The sequence below is a fragment of the Ips typographus genome, linkage group LG12 (assembly GCF_016097725.1).
Source record: "Ips typographus isolate SLU linkage group LG12, UJ_Ityp_2.0, whole genome shotgun sequence".
Classification (NCBI taxonomy): Eukaryota; Metazoa; Arthropoda; class Insecta; order Coleoptera; family Curculionidae; genus Ips; species Ips typographus.
In genome coordinates, this window is record NC_138433.1 from 6,392,148 (window position 1) to 6,419,449 (window position 27,302).

Here is a 27,302-nt window from a genome sequence, read left to right on the forward strand (position 1 = left end):
AAATCAAGTTTAAAAGCATAATAGCCAGGTATTTTCATACAGAAAGGAACAGTGCTAAGGAAAAAATACAAGCCTTCCTGCATTCTGGAGTCCAAGGTAACACCTGCATGTTTTTTTGTGCAACTGAAACGGAGTTAAGTGTCGTGTGCCATCCTTTTGGAGTTCAAGCTTCGGTAGCTGATTTCATTAAAAACTTCGTGTTTTGCAACCATGCAACTTTTACTAGGGTCATGTTAGGCTGGTTCGGTGTCTCTTTGGCTGACCTACCTGCAGTGGCGGCTCGTAAAAAATTTTTTGAGACCACGCCCAAAATTCCTACAATTTTAAAATATGTAATTGTTTTCAAATATTGCACACTAACGTTAGGAAATACTGGAGGCAATTTAAAAAATCGCGAAGAAAAATAACACGTGACTGACAAGAAAAACCCCGAGTGCACGATCTAATTGTTCACACGGGCCAGCTTAAAACATCGACTGACTCTAGACAGTCGCGGGGTACAGAGGGGGCGGACGGCGGAAGTTCGACCAATCAGATTTACTATACCCATGAGCTGTGCACTTGATTTTACCACGGCACACGGTGCACGGTGGCGGCGGTGATCCGTAATTCGTGCAGGTTTCGTTTAATAAAAGCTTATTTATTTCCAAGATTAATACTTGGTATTAATAGAAAATTATTTCAATCATTATAAGATTTATAATGAAAACATGCATTTTTGGACTCAAAATTTGGGAGTGCACGTGCACATGTGCACTTATTGAGGAGCCGCCACTGCCTACCTGCGGTGTCACTGTGACGTGTCACTTATGGGACACCCTGTATTTTAAAGTGCTACTATTTTAAAATGATTATTTATAAATTCTTTAAATTTTTAAATAATAATCTGGACTGGTACGATTTTTTTTCATCATGTGTTAGAGTATCAAAATGACAGTATCTGAAAAACTATGCAAAATTAAAAGAAATATTCAGATAAGCATCTTCAAGGAGAAAGTATGAAATATCAGATGTGCCACATCAGAATGACTTAAAATTACAGCTTAAATAAATTTGAAGCGGTCAAATTTTTGATCGACCACCGTGTCTGTCCAGATTATTTTCAAGAGTTGACAAACTCTCATATGATCACTTTAAAATGGCGAATGTGGTTTGTGGCATTAGGAGGAGCACTCCGCAGAGACACTTTTCGACTACAGTTTTTATGATATTTTGGAGTCTATTTTTTTGCACTTTCTAACCTTGAATTATCCGACAATCAATTTGGCCACCCTATATAAAATAAAATAAAATATGAAGTTTCTGGAGGCTTTATACAGTCAAAATAAAATAAGGTTTATGAATTTTATAAAGTTGAAGTATGTTTTGATAAACACATACATATAATAAGAGAATTGTATCGTGGTATTATTATGATTCGATGACGATGTAAAGTTACAGATAATTTTTGTGTTCGTATGTTTTCCATAATTTCACGACGACGAGGAAAATTTGTAAGGAAAAGATGCTAAGGAAAATTAACTGGTTAATTTAAAAGTTCGAGCGGAATTTAGTAAGATCGCAATGTCACCAAAACGTCTCATTTCTATTAGGTTGAAGATTGCAAACTATTTTCCTCTATCTCACAACCTCTTTAAGACCCATGGCAAATTTTATTTTTTAAGCGTCAATATATCGAAAATAATTGAATATAGATATAGGATATGATACATGAAACATACTTGGAATCGTCAGGAATATTTAAAAGTGTAGCAAAAAACAGAATGTTTGATTTAAAATAAGTACTTACTTCCGGCACAACAGGAAGTGCTGTAACAATGAAAATATTTTAATAGAATTGTACATGGTGGCTTTACTATGTTGCCAAGTTTTCAAAACTCATCTATTTATCGTCTTTCTTATATCAATCGATGTCTTTAGTCATGGGACATCTTGTATACGTTGACAATTTGTGCAAACAAAAAGGAAATTTACAAACCAAAAATTTTTATTTTTTTTTAAATATTTTGTGTGCAGTAATGTTTCAATAACGGGTTTGCTGAAGAACTGGAAACGTATATTCCAGGGCACGTTCTAAATAACAGACTAACCACTGTATGTGCATGCTACGTTTTGTGTAGCGAAGTGTTTCATTCTTGAGTTATTTCCGAAAAACCAAAAACGAGCATTTTCAAAAAGTGCTGTATTATCTCTAATTTGAAAATTTTTCTGAACATTGTTAGAGCAATTTTTAAATTACTATTTTCCTGTGTATTTGGTTTTCAATTCCCACGTTTCGGTTTCAAGATACTATCTTCAACTTTTTTTTCCATGAACTCTATTTTGTTTTTATCTGTTTTTTTTGCTTTAAAAATAGGATGATATAACATGTTAAAAAAGATAAAAAGTAGTTTGTATCTAAGTTGGCATTGACTTCATTAAAAAGTTTTTTGGTAGTGTGACGCTATTTATTCGGGAGTTCTAATTAAAGTGTGTTTTAGAACTAAAGTTATTGAGAATTGCCTCTGGCGCCACCTGGTTTCAATAAAGTATTTAGAGTTTTCGAAATGTGAATCAGGAAACACAATTCGTACGCTAGGTAGCTTTTAAACAGCTGGAGACAAAGGAGCTAATAAAAGCCAAAGCCAAGTATCAAACAACTAACTTTTATTCTTCTTTCGTTACTCTATAATTTCAGCAAGCATAACAGTACCAATTAACTGCTCAAATAAGCATTTTTTAAATCCCCTTTTAATTTAATCTAATCGAGAATGAGAGTGTGCAACTTGGTTACGGTACGGGTCGGATGCGATGCTACTTAACCGTCCTAGTGCAAACAAAGTTACGGTGTCACGGGTCGGTAAAAGAGTCGGCAGGAGGTACTATTGAAATATTGAAACCCTATACGAGCCTTGTAGTGGTCCAGTTGTCAAGCTAATGGACTTTGTCACTTTTGCCCGGTCTAGCGAACCTTGTAGCGTAGCCAACAAAAAAAACAGGGACAGGACGTGTGGCCGGACTGTTAACTGTCACAAACGCCCGGTCTATCAAACCATGTGACCGGCCTGTCGAGCTTCGATGCTACGAAACTAAGAGGGCCGGTGAATGGCCAGACTGGGGAAATGACACAAACGCCCGGTCTATCGAACCATGTAGCGCTTGTGTTGAATGCGGAACTAACGTGTAGCGCCCGGTCTGTCGAGACTCGACGCTACGAAACTAATAGGGCCGTAAAATGGCCGTACTGGGAAAATGACACAAGCGCCCGGTCTATCGAACCATTTAGCGTTTGTGTTGAATGCGGAACTAACGTGTAGCGCCCGGTCTGTCGAGCCTCGACGCTACGAAACTAATGGGGCCGTAAAATGGCCGGACTGGGAAAATGGCACAAACGCCCGGTCTATCGAACCATGTAGTGATTGTGTTGAATGCGGATCTAACGTGTAGCGCGCGGTCTGTCAAACATCGACGCTACGAAATTAATAGGGCCCTAAAATGGCCGGACTGGGGAAACGCCACAAACGCCCGCTCTATCGAACCATGTAGCGTTTGTGTGAAACCTGCAGAAAACAGCAGTACGGGGTGCAGGGGGCGGTTCGGTACTAACAAGTAGTCTAGGTAACAAGGGGAACACCCGGTCTCTCGAGCCTCGGTGTTCAAATAACAGGTACACAGTGCACTAGGAGGGCTAGCCACCAAACAGGTATACTTTCTATGGTGCGGCGGTGCTGCTGGGAGGTTGAAATGTTGCTCTGGAAAGCTGGCGATCTCAACAGCCCCGAACTGGCGGCGCACGCCAGTTAATAGACAGTCAGGTCCCCCACTTTCGGGTAGTGGGAAACCCAGCCCTACTCGAGTGACGCGTACAGAACCGTAGTACTGCAGGAGACCGGTACGCTTCGGCCAACCTGACCGGCTACGTCAACTCGTGAATTTTAATTACAAGGAAAGCCGTAAACCATTAATTTCCTATTACGCGCTATCATACTGCAGCGTTGTTGTAAACCCTGTAATTTTACCAATTGTTTCCAACAAGAACTGTAAAAATCCGACTGACCAACCTTGAGAAAATGTAATAACTTAAAAATACAGCTTATCGTATTTTTGGCAAAGTACTAGCACTGGTTACTTTACTAAACGGCTTCTATTAATAGTACATTTATCCGCGATATGCTGCAACACAAACGGCACTAACAGACGACATAAAAAATAAAACTAAAATTATTCGTAACTTCGTTACACACCGCTCTCTCTTCGGGAAAAAAAAAGAAACCCAGTTTACTTGTTTTTTAATAAACATAATGAAAATTTCGGTCCCTAAACAAAACAATGACCTACAACGGCCTTCTGAGCTTAAGCGTAAACCCCAAATAATTAAAAAACGACAACTTTAAATTTTACCCGCTCACTGGTCACACGCGCGGCGCAAACTCATCCCGACCCCTCCGGCACACCGGTCACACCGACGTGTTGACCTTTCGCGGTCCAGGCGAATCCCCCGGGACACAAAGCGACGTGCCGTTGGGGAAATTTTGGGAGGCGGGAGGACGGTCTTTTCCTCCTCTGCAAACTAGGGCCTGCACGGGCAACTGCTAGACATACGAATCCGGTACCCACATCTTGAGCAAAATCGGATGGGAAGCCGGGAGCAGATCGGCCGATGGGGCCCTTCGTGGCCGCATCTCCAGCACAGTCTCCTCTTGACTGGCAAAAATAACGGTAATTCCGAAGGATTTTCTGGCGTTCTAAATGGGACCGACATCGGCGCGGTCTCGGTGTCGCTTGCAACATCTGCCAGCGTCAACCTTCTATTAGGTGCATCGGCGGCCAAGCCCATTAGCTGTGGCGGTTGAGACCGTAAGGCCGGTGATTGCTGAGCACTTGTCTCCGGCATCTGCCGCGGGCAAGTTTCCACGGTCGGTGTTTCCTCGTTATCGGTCACAGCAAACAGAATGTCCAAGCACAGGTCTTCGGAAGTCAACTCCAACACAGGTGAGTCAGACATCTTAAAAAAACAAAAATTTCCGCTATTAACTGACGTCCCAGAGGCAGGGAAACGAAAAAAAAATGAACACAACAAGCTACCCGCGAGTTATTTCACAGTCAACAAACAAAATTGGAAATGCCTATGCACAGAAAGAATAAAAAATAGAGGTCCGATTTAAGGCACGTTTACGTGGATACGCCGGCCATCGCTGGTCTTCAAGTGCCTTCGGAACCGGAGGTTTCGGGGGTAGTTTGGTGGGCACAACTTTTGTAGTTGTGCCACCAATGCGGCGGACCATTCTAGTGGATTCGGCGTAGCCACGATTTCGTCGGCCACTTTTCCCAATCGTTCAGTTTCCTTATCGTTCACCAACAACGTTCAGGGAGGAAAAAAAAACTTCTGGCGGTTATGATTGACCTGTCCTACGATCGACCTCCGCACTAGCATAGACATAAGCCGACTTAAGGTCCTTTATATGGATATGTTGAAAAGTTTTGCCGGTACAATCTTTATAATCATAGACCACGGGAGAAACAACTTTAACAACGGTATACGGCCCTGAGTATTGGTGCGCAAGTTTCGAGGCAAAACCTCGCACAGGTCTTGAGCGTCTTGTTAGTACGTACGACACCAACACTCACGACTCTTGCGAAATGACTTGTTTGCCCTGCTTTAAGGTGTCCCTGATGGCGTCGTAGTACTCCATGTAGTCGGGGGGCAGATGCTTCAACCGTCTCGAGTACCTCAAAGGCGTTTTGCTTCGTTCAATTTTCACTTTTTCCGAATTCACTCCGGCCGGTACTTCCGACTTGACTTTTTTTTTTTGCGGAATTTCCGGTACATTTTCGATTTTCTCACTTGCGCTAACATTAGATGAGTGGAATTTTGATCCTAAAGAAGGTACTCACTGACATTGACTGTCAGACGTCCACGATTTGTTTGGTGGTGGTAATATTGTTACGTCATCCGACACTAGTTTGATTCGCGCTATACAATTCGAAATGCCTCGCCTCGGCAACTACTTTATGTCTAGTGCTGTCTTTGTCATATACGGTGTACACAACAGAGAAAACAACACTTTGTTAACTGTCATTGTAATTTTAACCAATCGGCATAGGGCAAGTAGTTACTAGAATACCGGCAACGGATCAGTAAGGGTGTACAAAGAAATCCGCGCCTATTTAGGATTTGCACATAACCTTAATTAATAAAACTATTTTCAAGATATTCCAACACAACCAAAACCAAAAATGTTAAATAGTGCAAGAAACTTGCCTCTGGTACATGAGGTACCTTTTGGTGACCGAGCTGTTTATGGTGGCTAAATGGGACAGGCACATGTTTCGTATCCTTTTTCTCGTTTTCAGTGTTATTTTTAAATGTAAGTCCATTCCTTAGCTGTTTTTGTACAGATGTAATCGCCCTGATACTGCTGACCATACTAGGCTGTTCAATAAGTTGATTGTGGTTGGTGGTGTAAGGTTTGTACGTCAACTGTATGTAAGTTACACTTACCAACCTGTTATGGACCAATGACAGAGCGGATCAGCTGAGTTGTAGTTAAGTTTATTCAACAATTGTATATTTAAGCCTTAATTGTAAGTATAAACATCGTTCACAGTAGGTTTTTGTGTATCCTTAGCAACTTCTGGACAGTTTGGTAAATAATATTTGCTCAGTCAATTACATCAGTTTTCTGTTTTACCTGCAATACATACATTATCTGCTTCTTCGTTTATTGAATCATCCACACCGGACGACACGGAAAGCGAGAATGTCTTGCGGTCAAACTTAATAGGGAGTTGCAGCACTTAATTTAATTGACCACGTGACAGTATTAACCTGGTACTCACTGGAAGATTAGCTTGTGGCGTATACGGCGGAGTGAAACGGTGAGCTATTCCTAATTCCTCAAGCAACTGTTTAAACCGTTGGCCAGTAAATTGGGTGCCATTGTCGGACAGCACGGTCTTTGGACAACCAAAACGAGTTACAATTTCCTCGTAGAAAGCCTGGCTTACGGCACGAGCTGTTGCCTTTCTTATTGCTCGGCAGTGTACCCATTTAGTGAAACGGTCTTGGAAAACTACTAGGGAGTTGTTTCCTTTGGCCGAACGAGGTAAAGGGCCAACTAAATCGGTACTGACGGTTTCCTAGGGACTTTTTTTACGAGACGGTTGCATCTGGCCTGGAGGTGCCTGCTGTGAAAGCTTATATCTCTGACAGGAGGAACAATTACGGACATATTTAGCGATATCACGCATCATTCCCGGCCAGTAATAACGTTGGGTAATACGGACGGTAGTTTTTGTTATTCCCAAATGTCCGGCGGTCGGTTCATTATGGTTCTGCCGTAGAACGGTGTCTCGGGCAGTTTTTGGGATGCAAAGTTTCCAAGGATCGTTCGGTTCGGCGGTGATACATACCAGAAATGTTGGAACAGACGGCCGTCTTTTATGCTGTAATCGGGAAACTCACTAGGATTGCTCTAACCGGCTTTCTTCTTGGCAAGATACCAAGAACACGGCCATCAATAATCTAAAACAGAGAAGCAAAAGGTAAAAATTCAACGATAGTACGATAAACCAGCAATTCCAAACTTGACACTCTTTAATTCAAGAATAAATATTTAAACTATATATACGTCTGGCACCGTGAAAAAAAAAATTAAGTAAATATTGTAGTCATGCAAAAACACACATGCACAAACAAGGCAGTCTGATAACCCACAATCCAAGCGTGTTCAATCCACTAAAAATCAAAAATACCCTTCACGTTGGTCGCCAATTTGTTATGATGAAACCTCACGTTAATGAGATTTCAACATTTTTAATTGTGTTAGCTCAAGGTCGTGGATTAATTGCATGAGATAATTACTAGCTCTTAATAAATGAACACTCCTGGATTTACCGTAGGAAATCAAACGAACCGTTAGTTGTATACAGTGCGTTTTTTTTAACGCGCAACATAGGATTTTATGTGTTAAATTTTTAAGCCCATGTTAGACCATGTTATTTTGGAACTACAAGTATAAAACTTGACGGGTGGCTGTTTCGTACTCTGAAGCTTAAGTAAGTTTACCAATTCGGCCTAAAAAGTGTTAAAAAGCTTGCAAAAAATCATCTTTTTTGGAAAAGGTTTTATCGTTTCATACTCCCTGTATGCATTGTTGTTCTTTGTTGTTTTTGATACTGACACGGCAGGTAGCAGGTAAAATTTGGCGTAGAAAGTAAATCAGGGTGATCATTAACTTTATATCAAGAAAGTTCAAAAGAAGTATTTTTATAAGTGAATTGTTCAAAGTGATCTCCATTTGAAGCCAAACAGTATTCCAAACAATCATAAAATGATCATAAAACGTTCAAAAGATGTCGGGTCGTGATGCAGTCGAAATATGTCACTTTACCTGCTACCTGCCCTGCCAGTATAAAAACAACAAGAAACAACAATGCATACAGGGAGTATGGGACGATAAAATCTTTTCGAAAAAAAATGATTTTTTTCCAGTTTTTAATCACTTTTTAGACCAAATTGGTACACTTACTTAAACTTCAGGGTACTAAAGACACACTCGTCAAGTTATAGACTTGCAGTTCCAAAATAAAATGGTCTAACATGGGCTTAAAAATTTAACACGTAAAATCCTATGTTGCGCGTTAAAAAAAACGCACTGTATGTACATGTGTATATTACAAACAAAAAAAAAAACAACCACAAAATTTACAATTTACAAATTTTACAAAAATTACAAGGTTGCAAGACTAATGTTCTGAATGAAATGAAATGAAATGAAATTTAAACAGGATCGAAAATGAATTAAAGCAAAAAAAAAACAGAAAAAGTTGTCCCAGTGCCAAACCTAACTGCCCTTACCAGCTTTTAAGGACGATGTTTGGGTCCTGGAACCTCCAGTATCCTCTCCCCAGTAGTCAGTAGTGGCCACCGCTGATTTCCAGGTAGGAAATGGGGTCCAGAGACTGGTGACAGGTACCTAAGGCATAAAACAGCAGAACACCAGGGAAAACGAACAAACAGCTTCAACACTTGTTCCGGCAACCAAAAAGGTGACCAGAGGTAATGACAAGTGTTGAAGTTGTTTAAAGCAAACTAATATAAACTAAAAAAAATTAAATAAAACAAAATCAAGTAAGGAATTGACCTGGTTGCTCAACTCTGACTGAGGCTCTGACCTTTTAAAACTCTGTGGCTGCTGGTCGGTTTTTCCAACACGTGGGTTGGCCCGGAAAACTCTGGACGGAGCAATCCCGGTTAGGTTTCTTCAATCCCCGATTGGAAAGTTTAGATCTTTGGTCGGAAAAACCCTTAGATCTCTGGTCGGAAAGCCCTTAGATCTCTGGTCGGACCGAACACAATACTGTGATTCGGCCAGATGATCAAGGATTAAAAAAAAATAATTCAAGTCACACACGTGCCACAACGCTCAGAACCTAGGTCAGATGTCGGCAGTTTGGGTGCTGTAGTGGTAAAGGGACCGATATCACAAAGTGGGGTGATTGAATAGGCCACATGGCACCTGACACAAAGAAACACGACCACAAACCGACGCTTCCCCGACAAAAATCGAAACTAATCACGTGACTACGGCACCTGATAACTCATCAGGTCACGCACCCACATTAACCACAAAATGTGCACAAAGTGCAAATGGAGCTATTAAGCGATCGGAATAGGTCTACTAGTGTAACTAGGCCCACGGACATTAAAAACACAAACCAAACGAGTTACGGACGAAAACTCTATTTCGTACCTAACACACACCCCTAAGTAACCAAAAAAAATTAAATTTGTTTATTTTTTTTTTAAGTGAAAAAGCACCTCGATACTGACCTGAAGAAAAGTAAACCAAAAGACGGTAAACCACCAAAATCAAGAAAACAAATGCGATGGGCGCCAGCATACCATTTGAAGGAGGCATACAACCTTTCAAGCAAAAATGAAGCTCATCACAGCTATGAAGTAGCTCTGAAGAGAGAAAAAAAAAAACAAGATACCAGTTGACTTGCTCCAGTCTCCCACCCGCACAATATTCCCAGGAGAAGTCGTCATGACCCTACAAATCTCTAACCGGTTTATGTCCAGAAAATTAAAACGGGGTTGAACATGAAACCAACGTTGCGTAAACCTCGTTATGTGAGAGGAAACCTCATTCATTAGTCTCAGTAGAGATAAACAGAGACAGGACTCAACGCTCAGGAAAACCACAGAAAGAGAAACCAAAACAAATCACCTGGCAGGTGGAAATGAAATAAAGAAAACTAACAGGAAAGAGAAGACAATTGTCCACCAACAAAAGAAAAGGTTTTTGATAGGAACCCTCTCTAGAAAACCCGAAAAATACACCGAACGATTAGTGTATCAGTAACCACACAAAAATTAAATCTACTGGGGTGTTCCGAACAAAACCACTGACGCCAAATCTCACGTAACCAAGGTATTGGGGCTGAGGTCGAACACAGTAGAAAGTCCCCGTACTCCAGGGCCATTAAGGTACTTACAGGGACAAGTTGCGGGGAAAAACAATTGACACAATCGAGCAAAAGGAAAATTGACTCCCTGACACTCCTAAATCGTCCCAAGAACCCACACGGTAACACTCGTTTCTGAACAAAAAAAACTAAGAGGAGTATCCAAAACGGGAAAAAATTAATAAAGACACAATCGAGGAAAAATGTACTCCCTGACACTCCCAAATCGTTCCAGGATCTCTGACTACACGGTAACACTCATTCCAGAACAAACAAATAAAGGGGAGTATCCAAAGCGGGAAAATCAATTAATTAAAGTCACAATCGAGAAAAATTAAAACCAATAATAAACAAGTCAAATTAAATTAAATTAAAAATGGTACACGATGTTAAAATGTGTTATTCGGTAATACGGTATCCACAGAATCTTTCAACTAAACATTTGAGTATATAAGTACCCGCCACTGTCCCTTAATAATGACACTTATTGAAAAAGGTGTTTCACTTATTGAACAAATGTCATTATCACCAAATCAAGAAAACACAAACTTGTTCATTATGAATTCAATCAATTAGAAAAACATACGACCGACTCAAATCGTGTACACCTATTAAACGAACGGAATTGCATACAAAGTTAGAGTCAATCCTAACAAAAACTAAATCTCAATAATCAGGAGTCAAACGAATGAGCATCAGAATGCTCAGACTCGCCACTTAAAGTCACACCCGGTTTAATGTCAGATACATGCCAATCTCCCAAATTATTTCCATCCCTGTCAACCAAACGGTATACCAAATTAGAGAGGACTTTAGAAATAGTGTCGCGTTTAATTTATGAGCCCTTCTGGGTTCATCAATTAAACTGACTCACGACGTTAAACGTCGTGCCGTGATGGAATCAAACACTGAGTTTTCTATTAAACACTTAAATCTATTAAATGTAGTATACATAAATGGGTCTGCACAATACGGTCATAAACACACTAAAAGTTGACAATTTAACAATTGTACTTACATAGATTCATAAGCTAAGGACTTAGCATTTTCTGGCGGCTGGCTTGGTCACTTTCGTGTTGGAACAACTTTGGACTACTTAACTTGATCTTTTTTCGACGAGGAGAGTCGACATCTTGACACTCTTGGTTCAGCTGGTCGCACTACCGTCGATTGGTTCACACTCCCCCTATACTGCTGCAATCGGCGTGTTTTATACCCGATTGATCGGCTGACGTAGTTTGTTATTGTTCGTCGTCTGTTTTTCATATTCCTGCAACGCAGGTGGTGGTGACTCAGCACCGATACGATGCACTCAGTGCATCATGGTGCGACCTTGCCTCGTGCGCTTAATATTTCGCAATCCTCGAATATTCTTATGTTTTTAAGTCAATAAGTCCATCTTTTGAATTAATGGATTTTCCATTCGTGACAATAGTACAAGGAATGTACCTAGGTGCCAACTTGGCAGGAAAACCGTCTACTGCTTTAGATAAAACATAATTTTTCTTCCAGACCTGATCTCCAACATGATACTTAACATCTCTCTTTCGAAAATCATAACGTTGTTTACTTTGAATGTAAGATTTATGAAGTCGTTTCCGAACTTCCTCATAGATGCTAGGTAATTCCTGAACTGTATTGGGGTTATGCACTTTATCAGAAATTTCCACCTTATTGTCAGCATTATCACTGATTAAACCATAAAATGAACCCTCAACAGGTATATTTCTGGCAAAGTTTAAAAATGCAGGAGAGAAACCAGTAATTTCATATTTAGCCAGTCTAATAGCCTAGGCAAATTGGAAAATAGATTTATCACAACCCCTGTGATTTTCATGAACGTAGGATCTTATTGCAGTGATTATCACTTGGTTGACTCTTTCAGTGTGGTTTACTTGTGCATGATATTTAGTCATGAGATCTTTGCTAGTAAACTGACTACCATTGTAACAAGAGAAAATTTGGCAAACCCCAAACAAAAGGAAAACTTGATTTTCAATGAACTTAACTATGGCCTTAGAAGTCGCTTTCGCCATAGGGTGCACAAGTACAAATTTAGTGAACCAATCCACCACAACAAGAACGTACTGGTTTCGGCAAGTCCAGCAAATCGGCTGTTTTACGTCATATATTTTTGGAAGGGCAAGCACAGGACATCCTACCATTAGTTTCATTGTAGAGATATAGAAGTTATGGGTGTTGACCCCTTTGAACTTAAAGATGACCAGTTTAGCATATCGGCTGCAGATTTTCCTCCTGTAAGTAACATGGATATAGTTAGCTACTTAGTTCTTTCTACTAGCTACTATACTGACAGCAAATGAAAGCATTTAAAAGTTTGAATGCATTCAAATACTTTGATGCTGGCTTTGTAAGCAACTGTGGAGCTCATAAAATTAGTGACTATATTTTGTTGATAGGAAAGGTATTTTACTTTTCAGTCAGTTCTCTGAACACAATCTATATTTTTTATTTTTTATTTAGGTCAAACATTATCAAAGAATGAATGAACATCCCCTGAAGGTTTGGATTATTTGTCAACAAGATGGAAGTGTCAATAGTGCTCATTGCACCTGTATGGCTGGTTTAAGTGAAGTTTGTAGCCATGTAGGAGCTAAGCATAAACACAATGAAAGCAAGCACTTCTTCAACTGATGTACGAGCCAAGTGAAAAGTTCCAACAGTACGAAAAATTGAATACAAACCTGTCAGTGAAATTAATTTTGGAACTACCTTTCACTACACAGACAATCAAAGTATTCCCCCATATCAAATCAGGAACTAAATCATTTGATCTGCAAAATAGATGAAATAGGCAGCACCTGTCCACTGATGTGGATTATTGAGCCATTTGCAAGTCACATAGCAAGCCAAGTTCCTTTAGAAAATAGTATTGACAACCCATATGCCAGCCTTTACCGAGAAGAGTTCCAAACATATTCTTTAGCTGAACTTGTCAGTATTGGGTTTTCCCTCAATATTTCCATTGCCGAAGATGATTGTCTTAAAATGCAAGAAGCCACAGTTAGTCAGTCATTATGTGAGAGTTGGTTTCAACAACGAATAGGACGAATAACAGCCTCAAATTTCAAAAAAGTCACCAGAACATCTTTGGATAAGCCATCTCTTTTTTTAATAAAACAGATATGCTATCCACTCAATTCCATTTTTAAAACAGCAGCCACTGAATGGGGAAAAAACATGAAAAAGATGGGATATAAGCTTATGAAAATGAGCAAAAAATGTTTCATGATAACTTTGTAATCAAACCAGTTGGGTTCTGCATAAATTCAGAATATCCATATTTTGGAGCATCCCCAGATGCCATGGTTTGGAAGTCAAGTGTCCATTTCTGTTAAAAAACAATTCAATTGAAGACATGTGTAAAAAATCATCATTTTTTTTTAAAACAAAGTGAAAATGGAATTTTTTTAGATAAATCACATTCATGTTTTTATCAAATCCAACAACAGATGGCAATTACCAAAACACAATTTTGTGGTTTTGTTGTTTGGAGTCCCTCAAATGTACTGTTGTGCTTTGGCTTATTAGTTAGTTAACTTTGTTTTCTCGGCTCGTGAGAGATTAGTGGACGTATCGTATCGCGCGACCTTTAAGAAAACTGTTACCTTTGGTTAAATCTGGTCCAATTCGTGGGGGCCTCCCTGATGCTGATGATTACGTGGTGATGTGGATTAATATCAGTCACTCACGGCGATGGTGCGTTATAACGAATATGCGGTAAACCAAGCGAATAATGGTGTGATCGAAGACGCGAACCGACCACGATAGATCCGGTCATAACATTCGGAAAGGTGACATTCCTTAAAGGTATTTTTTATTGTCGATACAAAGTGAGACGTTCAAAAAACGGTAAATTGACAAAATATTACTGATAAATATTGCGATAAAAAGGATTGATAATTAGCACTGATAACATTATGAAACTATGATTGGATTGAATGATACAGCTAAAAACAACAACTTGGACGAACACACAAAGTGGACGGACCATTTCCGCTCCCTCAAAGTGGAGAAACTAGGACTCTAACGGCAACGGACAGACCTTAACAGCCGGTCGTTTAAAAACACCATTAGCAGTGCGTAACGTTACCACACGGACAACTCCATCCTTACCCGGGTGTACGTGTATGATGCGAGCTAAGGGCCACTCTAAGGGAGGGACGTTGTCCCGCTTGATGACAACTAAGTTCCCAGGTTCAAGTGCACGAGACGTGGAGTGCCATTTAGTACGTTGGTGCAGCGTGTGCAAGTATTCGCGAGACCAACGGGACCACAAATGCTGTTGCATTTGGGTGAGCAACTGCCAACGAGACGATTGGAGGGAACCAGCGTAATATCGGGTTCCGGCGGTGCGTTAAGCGATTCCAAAGTCAAGAAATGACCTGGAGTTAAAGCTTCGAGATCATTAGGATCAGAACTAATCGCCGTCAGTGGCCGTAAATTGACAATAGCTTCAGTGCGGGTCAATAAAGTATAAAGTTCTTCATATGTAAGGACGCATTTGCCTACTACGCGAATTAAGTGAGTTTTGACAGATTTAATATTGGACTCCCACAAACCTCCAAAGTGAGGTGAAGAAGGAAGATTAAAATGCCAATTAATAGTCTCGCGTTTGGCCGCAGAAGAGGCAAAGTCCATGAGCATTTTGTTCGCCTTGACAAAATTAGTCCCGCAATCGCTGTACACATCGGTACAGCGTCTACGGCGACTGACAAAGCGTTGGAAAGCGGCTATAAACGCGGATGCTGACAGATCTGAGACCAGTTCAAGGTGAATGGCTTTAATTGTCAAACACACGAAGACGCAGAGATAAGCTGTGGTGGTACGAGTACCACGACCTTTGGACATCGTAATGTGAAATGGACCGGCAAAATCGATTCCCACATAAAGAAATGGTTTCACTTGGGAAACGCGCGACGAAGGTAAAGGACTCATAGTGGGTAAAGTCGCAATGGGTTGCGTTTTCCAACAACGAACGCACTGTGATAGAACTCGTCGAATGATTCGTTTAGCCGACAGTATCCAAAACTGTTGCAGCACTAAAAAATGTACAGTTTGAATTCCTGCGTGAAGATAGCGTAGATGCAATGACTCAATTAGCAACCTCGTAAAGTGATGATGAGACGGCAGCAAAATGGGAAATTTTCGATTATAGGAAATAGGTGCGTACCGTAAACGACCTCCAACGCGTAACAAACCGAACTTGTCAATAAAAGGGTTCAATTTACGTAAACGCGGTGGTACCTGGTCACGTCGAACCGCGGCTATCTCGGAAACAAACGCGGTTTCTTGAACTCGTTTGGCAAAAATGAGCATGCAATGATGGTGTTCTTGAGTTGAGATAAAACCGTTTAACATAAACAAGGATGCGTATACACCTGGATAAAGAAGAATTCCTTTCGAGTAACGAGTCCAGAAAATTAGAAGAGAGAGTGCTGTGTAGGGTCACTTTTTTTTGCTCATCGAGCGTTTCCGAACATTCACCTGAAAGTGGAGAAAATGGAGAGGGAAAGTCATCCAGAAAAAGTACAGATGGAAACCACCAAGCTCTGCATTGTAACAATTCGTCCGGTAACAGGCCTCGCGACCCGAAATCAGCGGGATTATTACCAGAAGGCACATAAAACCAAGAAGAAGCGGGACATCTATCATGAATGTAAGACACACGGTTGGCCACAAACGTGTGCCACCGGTGCGGGGACGAATGAATCCAGTGAAGAGTGACTTTAGAGTCAGAATAACAGAAAACTTGAGAAATGGAGATTGTGCGCTGGAAGACGCTAAATGCAAAGGAGACAAGTTTAGCTGTTAACGCTGCTGCGCATAATTCAAGACGCGCCAGTGAAATTGTTTTTAATAAGGCGACTTTCGATTTGGCGGAGACAAAATGGACAGTAGGTTTTGAGACTTCAGAAAAACAGCGTAAATATAGAACACTGCAATAACCCGTTTCGCTTGCATCACCAAATGCATGAAGCTCAAACCGAATAGAGCCAGCAGGACAGAGTAAACGCGGTAGATTAAGTGAATTCAACAAGGGTACCTCGTCGACAAATCGTGTCCAGAGACGAAGAATGTCATTCGGGACGGCGTCATCCCACGAAAGTTTTAAAGACCATATGCGCTGAATCAAATGCTTAAGAAGAAATGTAACTGGTGTCAAAATTCCAAGAGGATCGAAAATTTGAGCGAGGTGAGAGAGCAAGGTGCGTTTGGTGCAAAGATTGAGTGCGGGTATGTTGATGGAAAAGAAAAAAATATCGGAAGATGCGTTCCATCGAAGACCAAGAATCTTTAACGACGATTCGGAAACCGATTGTGAGCCAAAGCAAACGGCGGGGTCAAGTGCGGTATGTGAAGAAGGAAGGCGATTGAGGAGAGCTGGGGGGCTATTCTTGAATGTATACGTTTTGCGAGAGATACGCTCGTGACGTCATGGGCGAATATTTTTGTCCAGGTTGAATTCTTAAAAATTTCATACGCTCCTCAACGTCCGGTTTTTGGCTGCTGTGCAACGTGTGGTCAAATACCACACGTTCGATTGGAAAGCACAAAAATATAACAAACGGTTTATTTGAAGGTTGTCAAACAAATTAAATTATCTTTTGTTAGAGGGTTTTCGCGTTATTTTGTTAATATCTGAGTTCGCTGTCTCTGTGTTATCACCATCACAGTGTTATTAGCCTTTAACTTTGTGTATAAACAATAAAAGTGGTAAGTAAAGTTTTTAATTGTGACATACTTTTCACAGGGTATGTATCAGGCTCGTGGTGGGCCCCTTATGCTAGGGCGATGGACGCCCATTAATTATCAACATTTACAACTTAATTTCCTAAGGAATATATATTTAGGTATTAAGCTCGCAAACATTGACTTTTGTGTCCCAGCACGGCCCTGGTATGTATATATATCTTATTTTTTAGAAATGGATGATCTAGAAGATATAATTCCAATTTTTGAAATTGAAGTTCTGGAAGTTGCAGCAGATTTGGAAAATGCTGCTGTGAGAAGACATTTTCATCAACGTAGGAATAGTTTTGATCTTTCAGATCGAATGTTTATTCGGACATATCGTTTGGATAAACAAACAGCAAAAAATTTAATTGAAATGTTAACTCCTTATTTGCAACCCCCAAGTAGAGCATCAGCTCTAGATATAGAAACTAAAATTTTCACTGCGTTAAAATTTTTTGCTTCAGGTAGGTATACCTCTTAGGATTTTGTTTAAGAATGCATTAATTTTGTAGAGGTACAGATAAAATACCTACATACAATGCCATAGAATATATACTTATGCCATAGGAAGCTATCAGATGGATGTCGGGTCCAACATTCACCTAGCAGTTTCTCAATCTTCTGTGTCAAGGTGTATAAGGGATGTCATTGAAGCACTAAACAATCCAAACATTATGAACAGATGGATTAAGTTTCCAAGCACAGTACAAGAAATGGAACAAGTTCGTCACCAGTAAGTTTGCAATTGAAGAGATAGCGAGATAGCGACGAGTGCGGACGCTATTGTGGTCGCTCTCTAATAATTGCCGTTTTCGCATAGTTTACTTAAACGTTTTTCATCTAAAATACTGTGATGAGTGTCAATAGTGTTGGGGACAAAAATCCCCCCGATAAGCGGCCTAAACGAAGAAGTAATTCCTCCGGAAATATCAATGTAAGCCAAGCTGAAATTAATAAAATTATTGGATTCAACAAAGAAACCAGTTCAAAGTATGCAAAAGCATATCTTGATAAACCCAAGGAAAAGAATTTAACCGATAAAGATAAAACTAATGATTTACCTGGACGTTCCAAAGATAGTGGACAACCCGAGGAGAATTTTAGCACGTCGAACGCTAATGAAATATTTAAGGCCGGAAAACTTTTACCGCGAACACCTCCAAACAACGTAAGTTAAATATGTGTAATGATTCTTTAGATCAAAGTAAGAAAGTCTCTGGTGATCCTAATGGAATTTCCCAACTAAACAAGAGGCCTAGATCTGGTTCCAGTCCCGCCTCACTGGAGAAAAATAGAGCAAAGAGGTCTAATAATAATCAGAGCATCCAACTTATTTCAAACGCTTCTCAAATAAGTTACTCTCTACCAACCGAGCAAATTTTAGATGAGGTATTGAAGGCACTAGAAACCCTTCAAAAAACAACTGAAATAATGCCTCGAGATGTAGTTCATCCTGTTCAATCTGCACTTTTCACTATTCATAAGCAAGTAACTACTTTGGCTTTTAGAATTGGACAAACTGAGAAGATTAATGTGGAACTGAAGCACAAACTAACATCAACAAGTACTTATTCACCGGATAGGAATCTTAGTCCGGAACCTACGTTTGTGCTACCATCCCTATCTAGTAAAAGGCCTGCATTTAGTGATGTATTAAAATCAACAGGATATACCCCAGCTACAAACAACCCAACATTGAAACCAGATATTCCAGAATGGAAAACGCCTCCTCCAAAAACAAAGCATGAAAGTCTAATTAAAATCAACAATCAAACTGACTCCAGGATAGTTCTACAAGAAATAAAAAAATGTGTCAAAGCTACCAATATGGAGGGAAGCTTTAAAAGAGTAAAACATCTTCAAAATGGAGCTGTAATTATTGAGTGCCAAAATGCTATTCAGCAGCAAAAACTAGATGATAGTCTCATGAACAAAGAAATAGAAATAAAACATATATCCAATAATGACCCCATGAATATGATTAATGGCATATTTAAAGGATTTTCTGATAAAGAATTTATCAAGGAGTTTATTGCCGAAAATCCCGAAATAACAGATACCTTCGGTTTAAAAGCTGTTGACCTGTTTAAGTTTGTCACAAAAAGGGAATGCCGTAATAAAAGTAAAGAAAACTGGATTCTTCAAACGCCACCCCAACTGTTTAAGTGGTTAATTAAAAATAATAATCTAACTTTTGATTTGTCTCCAGTGTATGTGCAGGAATATACTAATGTGGCATTATGTTTCAAGTGTTGTCTCTTCGGGCACGTTTCGAAATACTGCACAGCAAAATAATGCTGTTATAAGTGTGGTGAGGCTCATAATGTTACAGAATGTACAGCTACTGTTAATAATTGTCCCAACTGCAGTAAGTTAAAACTAAGTGACCGAAATCACACAGCCCGCAATCCAAATTGTCCAGTATTTAACCAAAGGATTCAACGCCAACATTAGCTTACTAATTATAGTAATGACAATTTTTTAGCACATTAGTAAGTAACGGAGTGTTTGAAGAAGAATGCACCTTTATAATTGCTTATCAGAATGTACGTGGTTTAAACAGTAAAGTGATAGAATTTTATAACAATGTGTCTGTAACTGAAAATGAGTATGATGCTGTTGCACTAACTGAGACGTGGATTACTAACGGTGTCTATGACAGTGAATTATTTCCAGAACGTTTCTCAATTTTTAGATGTCGAAACAGAAGTGATAATCTGCGCGGTGGAGGTGTACTTTTGGCAGTAAAAAGTAAATATAGTTGCAGTTTGATTAACGTAGATTTTAAAATACCACAGATTGATTTAGTAGCTGTCAAGATACAAGTTGATGAAATTAGCTTTATATATGTGTTATTAGTATATGTTGCGCCCAGTAGTACAATTTCAGATCGGGAAGACCTTTTTTCATATATGGAAAGCTTGCAATATCTCTATCAAAAGAAGTTTATTATTTTAGGAGATTTTAATATTACGCACCTAAATCAGTATTACGTCAATAACTTTAAGGATCAACAAATTGAGCTGCTATTGAACTTTCAAGGTTTCTATGAATGTACACAACAAAACAGAGTTCTAAATGCCAACGGTCGCATATTGGACTTAGTTTTGACTAATCTTGGAAGTAGTGTGTTTAGTGATGGCTGTGGCTTTGTCGGTAGCGATGCTCATCATCCACCATTGACAATTGAAATTTCTTTAAAAAATCCAAAGCAAAAATCTTTACCCAGTAATAATACGACATCAAATTTTAATTTTAAAAAAGCGGATTTTCTTGCAATGTATCAGCTCTTTCAAAATGTCAGTTGGAGTGACCTCGAATCTTTTAATGATGTTAATTTGGCAGTTGAATATTTTTATAAGAAAATTAACTCAATATTTGAAATATGTGTACCAAAAGTGAGACCACATAAAAAGTATCCTGTATGGTTCAACAAAACAATAATAAAAGATATACAAACCAAAGATAAATTAAGGATTAAAAGTAAAAATTATTTTAACTTAGATAACCATAACCGTTTTATACAACGTAGAACTAAAATCAAGAGGGACGTGAAAGCTGCATATCAACAATACTTAAATAGGATTCAGATGGATATTAACGAAAATTCGAGGTCATTCTGGCAACACATTAGAAATAACAAAAGTGCGCCAAACATTCCATGTAAAATGTTTCTTGATGGTGACGAGTATACTGACGGGACGGATATGGCAAACGCATTCGCTTCCTACTTTCATTCTGTATATATTGAGAAAGAGCTGCCCTACTCAGAGCACACCCAGCACTATATAAATGAGTCATTTTCAATCAATGGCATTACCCACGATGATGTGTGTGAGGCAGTCGGAAGACTTAAGATCAATAAGTCTGTAGGACCTGATAATTTGCCATCATATGTAATAAAAGGTTTGGTAGGATTTGTTGCTGAACCATTGAGAATTTTGTTTAACATGTCAATAAGTACTAGAAACTTTCCGGCAATGTGGAAAGAAGTTAAGATATGTCCAGTTTTTAAGAAAGGAAATACGTCAGACATTAAGAATTATAGACCGATCGCCATTTGGTCATGTCCTGCAAAAATATTTGAATCAATAATATATAAACAGATTTATAATTACGTACGAAATAAAATATCACCCATGCAACATGGATTTATGAAGAATAAATCAACTGCCACGAATTTATGCAATTTAACTCAATACATAGCAGAAAAGTTAGACAAGAGTTGTCAGGTAGATGTTATTTACACAGATTTTGCAAAGGCTTTTGACTGCATCCCACACAACATTCTTCTAAAAAAACTAGATACAGAGTTTGGGTTTGATGACGGCCTGGTTAATTTTTTTCAATCTTACCTTAGTAATAGCCAGCAGAAAGTCCTACTCAGGGGGTTTAGCTCTAATTATTTTATACCAACTTCAGGTGTCCCACAGGGATCTAATCTCGGACCACTACTGTTCCTTTTATTTATAAACAATTTAATTGATACCGTTAATAAGTCCAAAACGTTACTATTTGCTGATGACTTAAAATTGTACCTTAGAATAAAAAACATGGAAGACTGTCAATCACTTCAAGAGGATATGAACAAAGTTCATAGTTGGTCGGTTGAAAACGGTTTGGAACTTAATGTCAATAAATGTTATGTCCTTAGCTATACACGAAAAAAAAGTCTATCCTATTTTAGCTATACAATTAATGGAGCAGTGTTGCCTCGTGTTACTGAAATGGTGGATCTAGGAGTCACTTTTAACTCTCAACTTAATTTTAAGACACATATAGGTAATATTGTTAATAAAGCCTATAATATGTATGGATTTATAGTTCGAAACTGCAAGGACTTTAATAATATGACATGCATAAGGACACTATATGTGTCATATATAAGATCAATCCTAGAATATTGCTCGGTTATTTGGAGTCCTCATTATAATATCCATAAGTATAGCTTAGAGAAAGTCCAAAATAAAATGCTAAGATATATAAAATACAAGGAAACCGGTATATATCAACTTCATATACCTAAAGTAGACATCCTGAAGAGATATAATTTGCACACCTTAGAAAGTCGAAGATCTGTAGCATATTTAGTGTTTTTACACAAACTTATTAATAATAATATTGAAGACCCTAATTTGTTAACTTTAATAAGTTTTCATGTGCCAAATTATCGAATCAGGAATCCAACAAGCATGTATGTTGATAATGCACGAACTAATTTTTATTTTAATTCTCCCATTATAAGTATGTGTAAGTTATATAATCAAGTTAGGGACCAATGTGATATTTTTAGTGTAGATTTGAATCGATTTAGAAAGATGATTCAAGAAATGCTGTAAACTTATTGCTTGTTACTTTGTATATTTGCTATGTACATTAATAATTGTCTTTAACCAACCTACCCTATAATTGGATGTATTTCTGTGGGGTTTGTAATCAAATAAATAAATAAATAAATTGTAAAACTATGTACTATCTAGTATTTACCTTTTTGTAGATTTTACAGAAGGCATCAATTCCCTGGGGTTGTAGGCTTAATAGATTGCACACATGTTGCAATTGTACCTTCCAATGAGGAGGAACATATATTTCTAAACCGCAAACGGTACCATTCTCTGAATGTGCAACTAGTAATATAATTGTTATATCAATTAAAACTGTAACACATATTGCTATATTTTTAGATTTGTGATTCAACTTTGAAAATAAGAAATGTTGTAGCAAGATTTCCTGGAAGTGCACATGATTCTTATATATGAAATCAGTCAAATGTGCAGTTGGTTTTAAGAAACTTCTACCAACAATACCAACATGGAGCAAGAAACTCTTTTTATTTGCTTGGTGAGTTGATGTGAAACTAAATAAACATTCATCATTATTATCATCATAGGAGACTCTGGATATCCTCTACGCCCGTGGCTTTTAACGCCAATTGATGGTAACCCTTTGCCAGACACTCCTGAAGGAAGGTACAATACAGCACATAAAAATACTCGATGTGGAATAGAACGATGCAATGGTGTTCTGAAACAACGTTTTAGGTACGTTTGTTAGGTATTTATTACATTATTTGGGTCCTGTAAGAACATCATAGCAGCTGAGCTCAGTTTAGCAACAGTTATTTTATTCAAAATGCTTTTTTGTGGTGTTAAAACTCAAAGCTAACAACAATAAATTGAATGAATAAGCTTTTGTTCAACTGACCTCAAACTTAAGCCATGATTCTCAATCGGATCTAAAAATCTCATTGATTTGTACTTATTTTCAAGGTGCTTGTTGAAAGACCGCGTCCTTCATTATAATCCTACAACTGCAGCAAGGATAGTACATGCATGTTGTGTTCTACACAACATGTGTATAGAACATAATGTACCATTACCAGAAGATGACGATCAAGTGGTAATAGTAGAAAATTTTGACATGGCTGATGGTGAGGAATATGATGAACCAATGGGAAGGGTAAACCATGATCTTGCGGAAGGCCGGAGGATGAGACAGCGCCTAGTTGACACATACTTTCGCAATTAAAATTGTGTTGATACTATTTATAGGTCTTGTTCTCTGCAAAACAAAATATCAATTAATTATTATTAGGTATTGATATTTTGTTTTCCATGATTTTTTTTGCTTAAAAAATTGAATTAAAATTGGTATATTATAAATTTGTTTCTTTTAATATATAATAGGCATATTTTTTTTTAAATAATGTGTACGTTTTTTGTTGATTTTTCATAACTAAACTAAGCACTAAATGAATTCATTTATAACTGCTGTAAGATCCTCCACAGCCTTTCCCTGCCTTTCAGCAGCATCTGCAATTCTTTCAATTGCAGCACTCATTCTGTTGCAAAATTTTTCCTGAATTTCTACTTGCTGCTGCAGTAACTCAATTTTTTTTGTATAATATTCTTGCTGGTAAGATGATCGTTCTTTAATTGTACTGTTAATATCTTGAACTGCAGATATGCTGGCTTGCAGCCGCTTTGTGGCAGATCTTTGTCCGCTTTTAGTCAAAAAAGGTGTTTTAGACTTCTTGATGGGGGTAGTAGTTGTGGCTGTAGGAATGGGAGCCGATTCCAAAAATATTGAATTGTCTATCGGACTAGGAAGTACTGTTTCTTCAACTATTTCAGACACCTGTGATTCTGAGATTTCTTGAATTCCAAAAGAACATGTTGGGGATATAAATTCCACTATGTCTGCTTCAATAGGCGTTATAACTTCAGATGCAGGGACTTCACCACCAGTACCCTTCAAGATAGTATTATTTCTTGCTGTTTTGGCTTTTGCTCTTGTGCGCATGTCATGCCACGTCTAGAAAGTAAAAAAAAATGAATATAAAACACCTTGTATCACAAAGAAGTATCCTGCTGTGGTGGCTAATCTGATCAAGCACAACAAAAAGTTGTATTTTATTTTTATGGCTTTTTAAGACTGAACAATTACATAAATGTTTACTTGCCTTTCTCCAATCTTTCCATTGCTTACGTGGCCCTGGGACAGAACTCAGAAGTTCAGTTAATTCAGACCATAAATTTGACATGTCTTTGTAACACTTTTCCGGAAATTTTTCCGGTTTGCAAAATTGGGTGTTTCTTTATAAATACTACCATAATTTTTTTCTGTTCTTCCGTCATGGGAGAGCTTCTTTTAGTTTTTAAATCTATAAACATAACATATTATAACAATAAATTCACCTAAAAGTAGATTTTCTTATCCATTTGTCTATATAATATGTCTATAATAACACCGGTCAGAAAACCTAACCTAATTCTAATATTTATTATTAGGTTAGGTTTTCACAAAAACTAATACGAAATGCATTAGAAAGAGACAGGTAATATTTAAAGCATTGTTGCCAATTCATGGCATTCGCTACGCAATTTTTGAGAGCGTGTACTTTCGAGAATAGATATTATCGGAACAATACGTTCGCAGATCGTACGCTCGCAAACTCCTCGCTCCGCCAACGTTCGTTTCGAGAATCGGCTCCCTGGATTGTTGCTTGCCCACTTTCTAAGTTCGAATCCACCTCGTTGAAGAAGGCTGATTAAATCCTTTTGGAGCTGCAACGCGGCTTCCAAGGATGAACAGCCTGTGACTAGGTCGTCAACATAAGTTGACGTGCGTAAAGTGTCAGCAGCAAGAGGGAAACTTGATTCCTCTTCTTGAGCTAATTGAAGAATATTGCGGAGTGCTAAAAACGGAGAACAAGTCCGTAAACCAAACGTTTAATGCGAAACTCACGAACTTGTTCATGTGGAGAAGACCGCCACAAGATGCGTTGATAATCTTGATGCTTGGGTGCGATAATAATTTGACGATACATTTTCTGTATGTATGCGGAAGAAACAAATAAATGAGTGCGAAAGTTAAGCAAAATCGAAATTAAGTCAAGCTGCACCTTTGGTCCTCGAAGCAAACAATCATTAAGAGAAGGTTGTCCGGGTACATGTGCAGCTCCGTTGAAAACAACACGCAGTTTAGTAGTTAAACTCTCGGGCTTGATCACACAATGGTGTGGCAAATAAAAACAATCACTCGTTCCAACTTCGGTAACTAGCTCCATGTGATCCAAATCCAGGTATTCGTTGATAAAGTCACGATATTGTTGATAGATAGGCGGGTTTTTACTGAGTCGGCGTTCTAAACTGTAAAATCGGAGTAGAACAAGATTGCGAATTCCTGGAAAGGTTGGCATCGCATCGAGGAACGGAAGTTCGACTACAAATCTGCCAGTTTTCTCTCGCTTGTAGGTATCAAGAAAATGTTTTTCACATGCAAGGTCATCAGGAGAGAGGTGTGACACGCTTGGAACCTCTTCGACCTCCCAAAACCGGCTGATTTGGTTATCAAGTGTTGCAGAGGAATCAAAATTACAATGGAGCGAAGTTATTTGATGCGGTGCCTGAATGTAGCCAAGCACTGTGTTAATAGCAACCGGATGACCCGCCTGACCTTTCACCTGACCATCCAACAACAGTTGACCAAAGACATCTCTCTAACTGATCCTTGCCCCGTGTAAAAGCAGGTAATTTTACTGTTGCCTGAAATAACTCGACAAACTCTTTAATCAAAAATCCCCTATCTGCCATTATAATATCTCCTGGACATAACTTCTGTAGAAATGTAGAATTCTGGGTAATGCATTTATCTGAAATGCGTCCTCCCCAACTCGCACTAATGTAAGAAATAGAACCTTGAGGAGTGATGCCAATCAGATATTTGATAGTCTCACTGTGCTTGTAGTTAGACCAAGCCTGAGCAGCAGTGAGTAAATTGGAAGGTGTTTCGCACCGTATTTCAAAACAGTCAATAATCACAGCAGTTTTGCCGTGAAATGATTCTTTGAAACATTTTGGCATAGTTTTCAGTAAAACTGCTCTCTCTGGCCATACAATAAGACTTTTAAAACGCATGTACGTAATATGTATGGTGGTTTTAAAGTTTGCTGACGCTGTTGAAATACTTATGCCAAACCTATATGAGATGTCAGTGTAATCTAAGTTCAACCTTAGTTTCATTAATGTCAACAGCAATTGGTCCTCTGAGGCCAACACATTTTTTCCATGAATTTTCATATATGGTTTAATAAAAGCAAGACATAACTCAAAATGTTTGTAGGATGGCAGCCCAGTGTAATAATGTGTCTTAGTATTGTTGGATTTTATGGCCTCGCATGATATTTGGTTTTTTAACATTTTAGAAATTTGTTCTGTTTTGTTGGCTAATTCAAGACAAATCTTCTGCATTTTAATCAAATCAACATCTGTTTGGGTGGATTTGGATAAATCATTATCACAGTGGCATATTTCTTGAACATTTTCCTCATGAGAGGAAGTACTAGCAACCTAAATAAATAAAGCATAATACCTATTAATAAAAACATTATCTTAGCAAATAACTACCCAATTACTCTGCAAAAAAGAAATCTACGGACAGGAGTAGTTTATATACACCATCCTGTAAAACCAATGAAAAATCACATAAAAAATTAAGTATAAACTATGCAATATAACAATGAGGTACATTTGGTTGTGATACACAAAAATGAGAGTCGACTAGCTTACCACTAGTTCTTTATCTTGAAG

At 38.5% G+C, this 27,302-nt stretch overlaps 1 protein-coding gene and 2 long non-coding RNA genes across 3 annotated transcripts; 2 read left to right on the forward strand and 1 right to left on the reverse strand.

Moving 5' to 3' along the window:
* Nucleotides 1-4,251: 4,251 nt before the first annotated feature.
* LOC145736459 (uncharacterized) lies at nt 4,252-11,627 on the reverse strand. Its single transcript, XR_014179948.1, has 3 exons — nt 8,840-11,627; nt 7,393-7,504; nt 4,252-4,984 (listed from the first exon to the last, which is right to left on the reverse strand). It is a non-coding gene; the product is annotated as an uncharacterized LOC145736459 (long non-coding RNA).
* LOC145736460 (uncharacterized) lies at nt 4,984-6,695 on the forward strand. The gene is made up of 2 exons (XR_014179949.1): nt 4,984-6,311; nt 6,379-6,695. It is a non-coding gene; the product is annotated as an uncharacterized LOC145736460 (long non-coding RNA).
* A 6,362-nt stretch (nt 11,628-17,989) lies between the features above and the next one.
* On the forward strand, nt 17,990-23,862 carry LOC145736572 (uncharacterized). The gene is made up of 4 exons (XM_081991030.1): nt 17,990-22,841; nt 22,896-23,052; nt 23,102-23,252; nt 23,481-23,862. Exon 1 carries the CDS (start codon nt 18,391-18,393, stop codon nt 19,504-19,506), a length of 1,116 nt encoding a protein of 371 aa, XP_081847156.1. The 5' UTR covers nt 17,990-18,390; the 3' UTR covers nt 19,507-22,841; nt 22,896-23,052; nt 23,102-23,252; nt 23,481-23,862.
* The last annotated feature ends 3,440 nt before the right edge of the window (nt 23,863-27,302 follow it).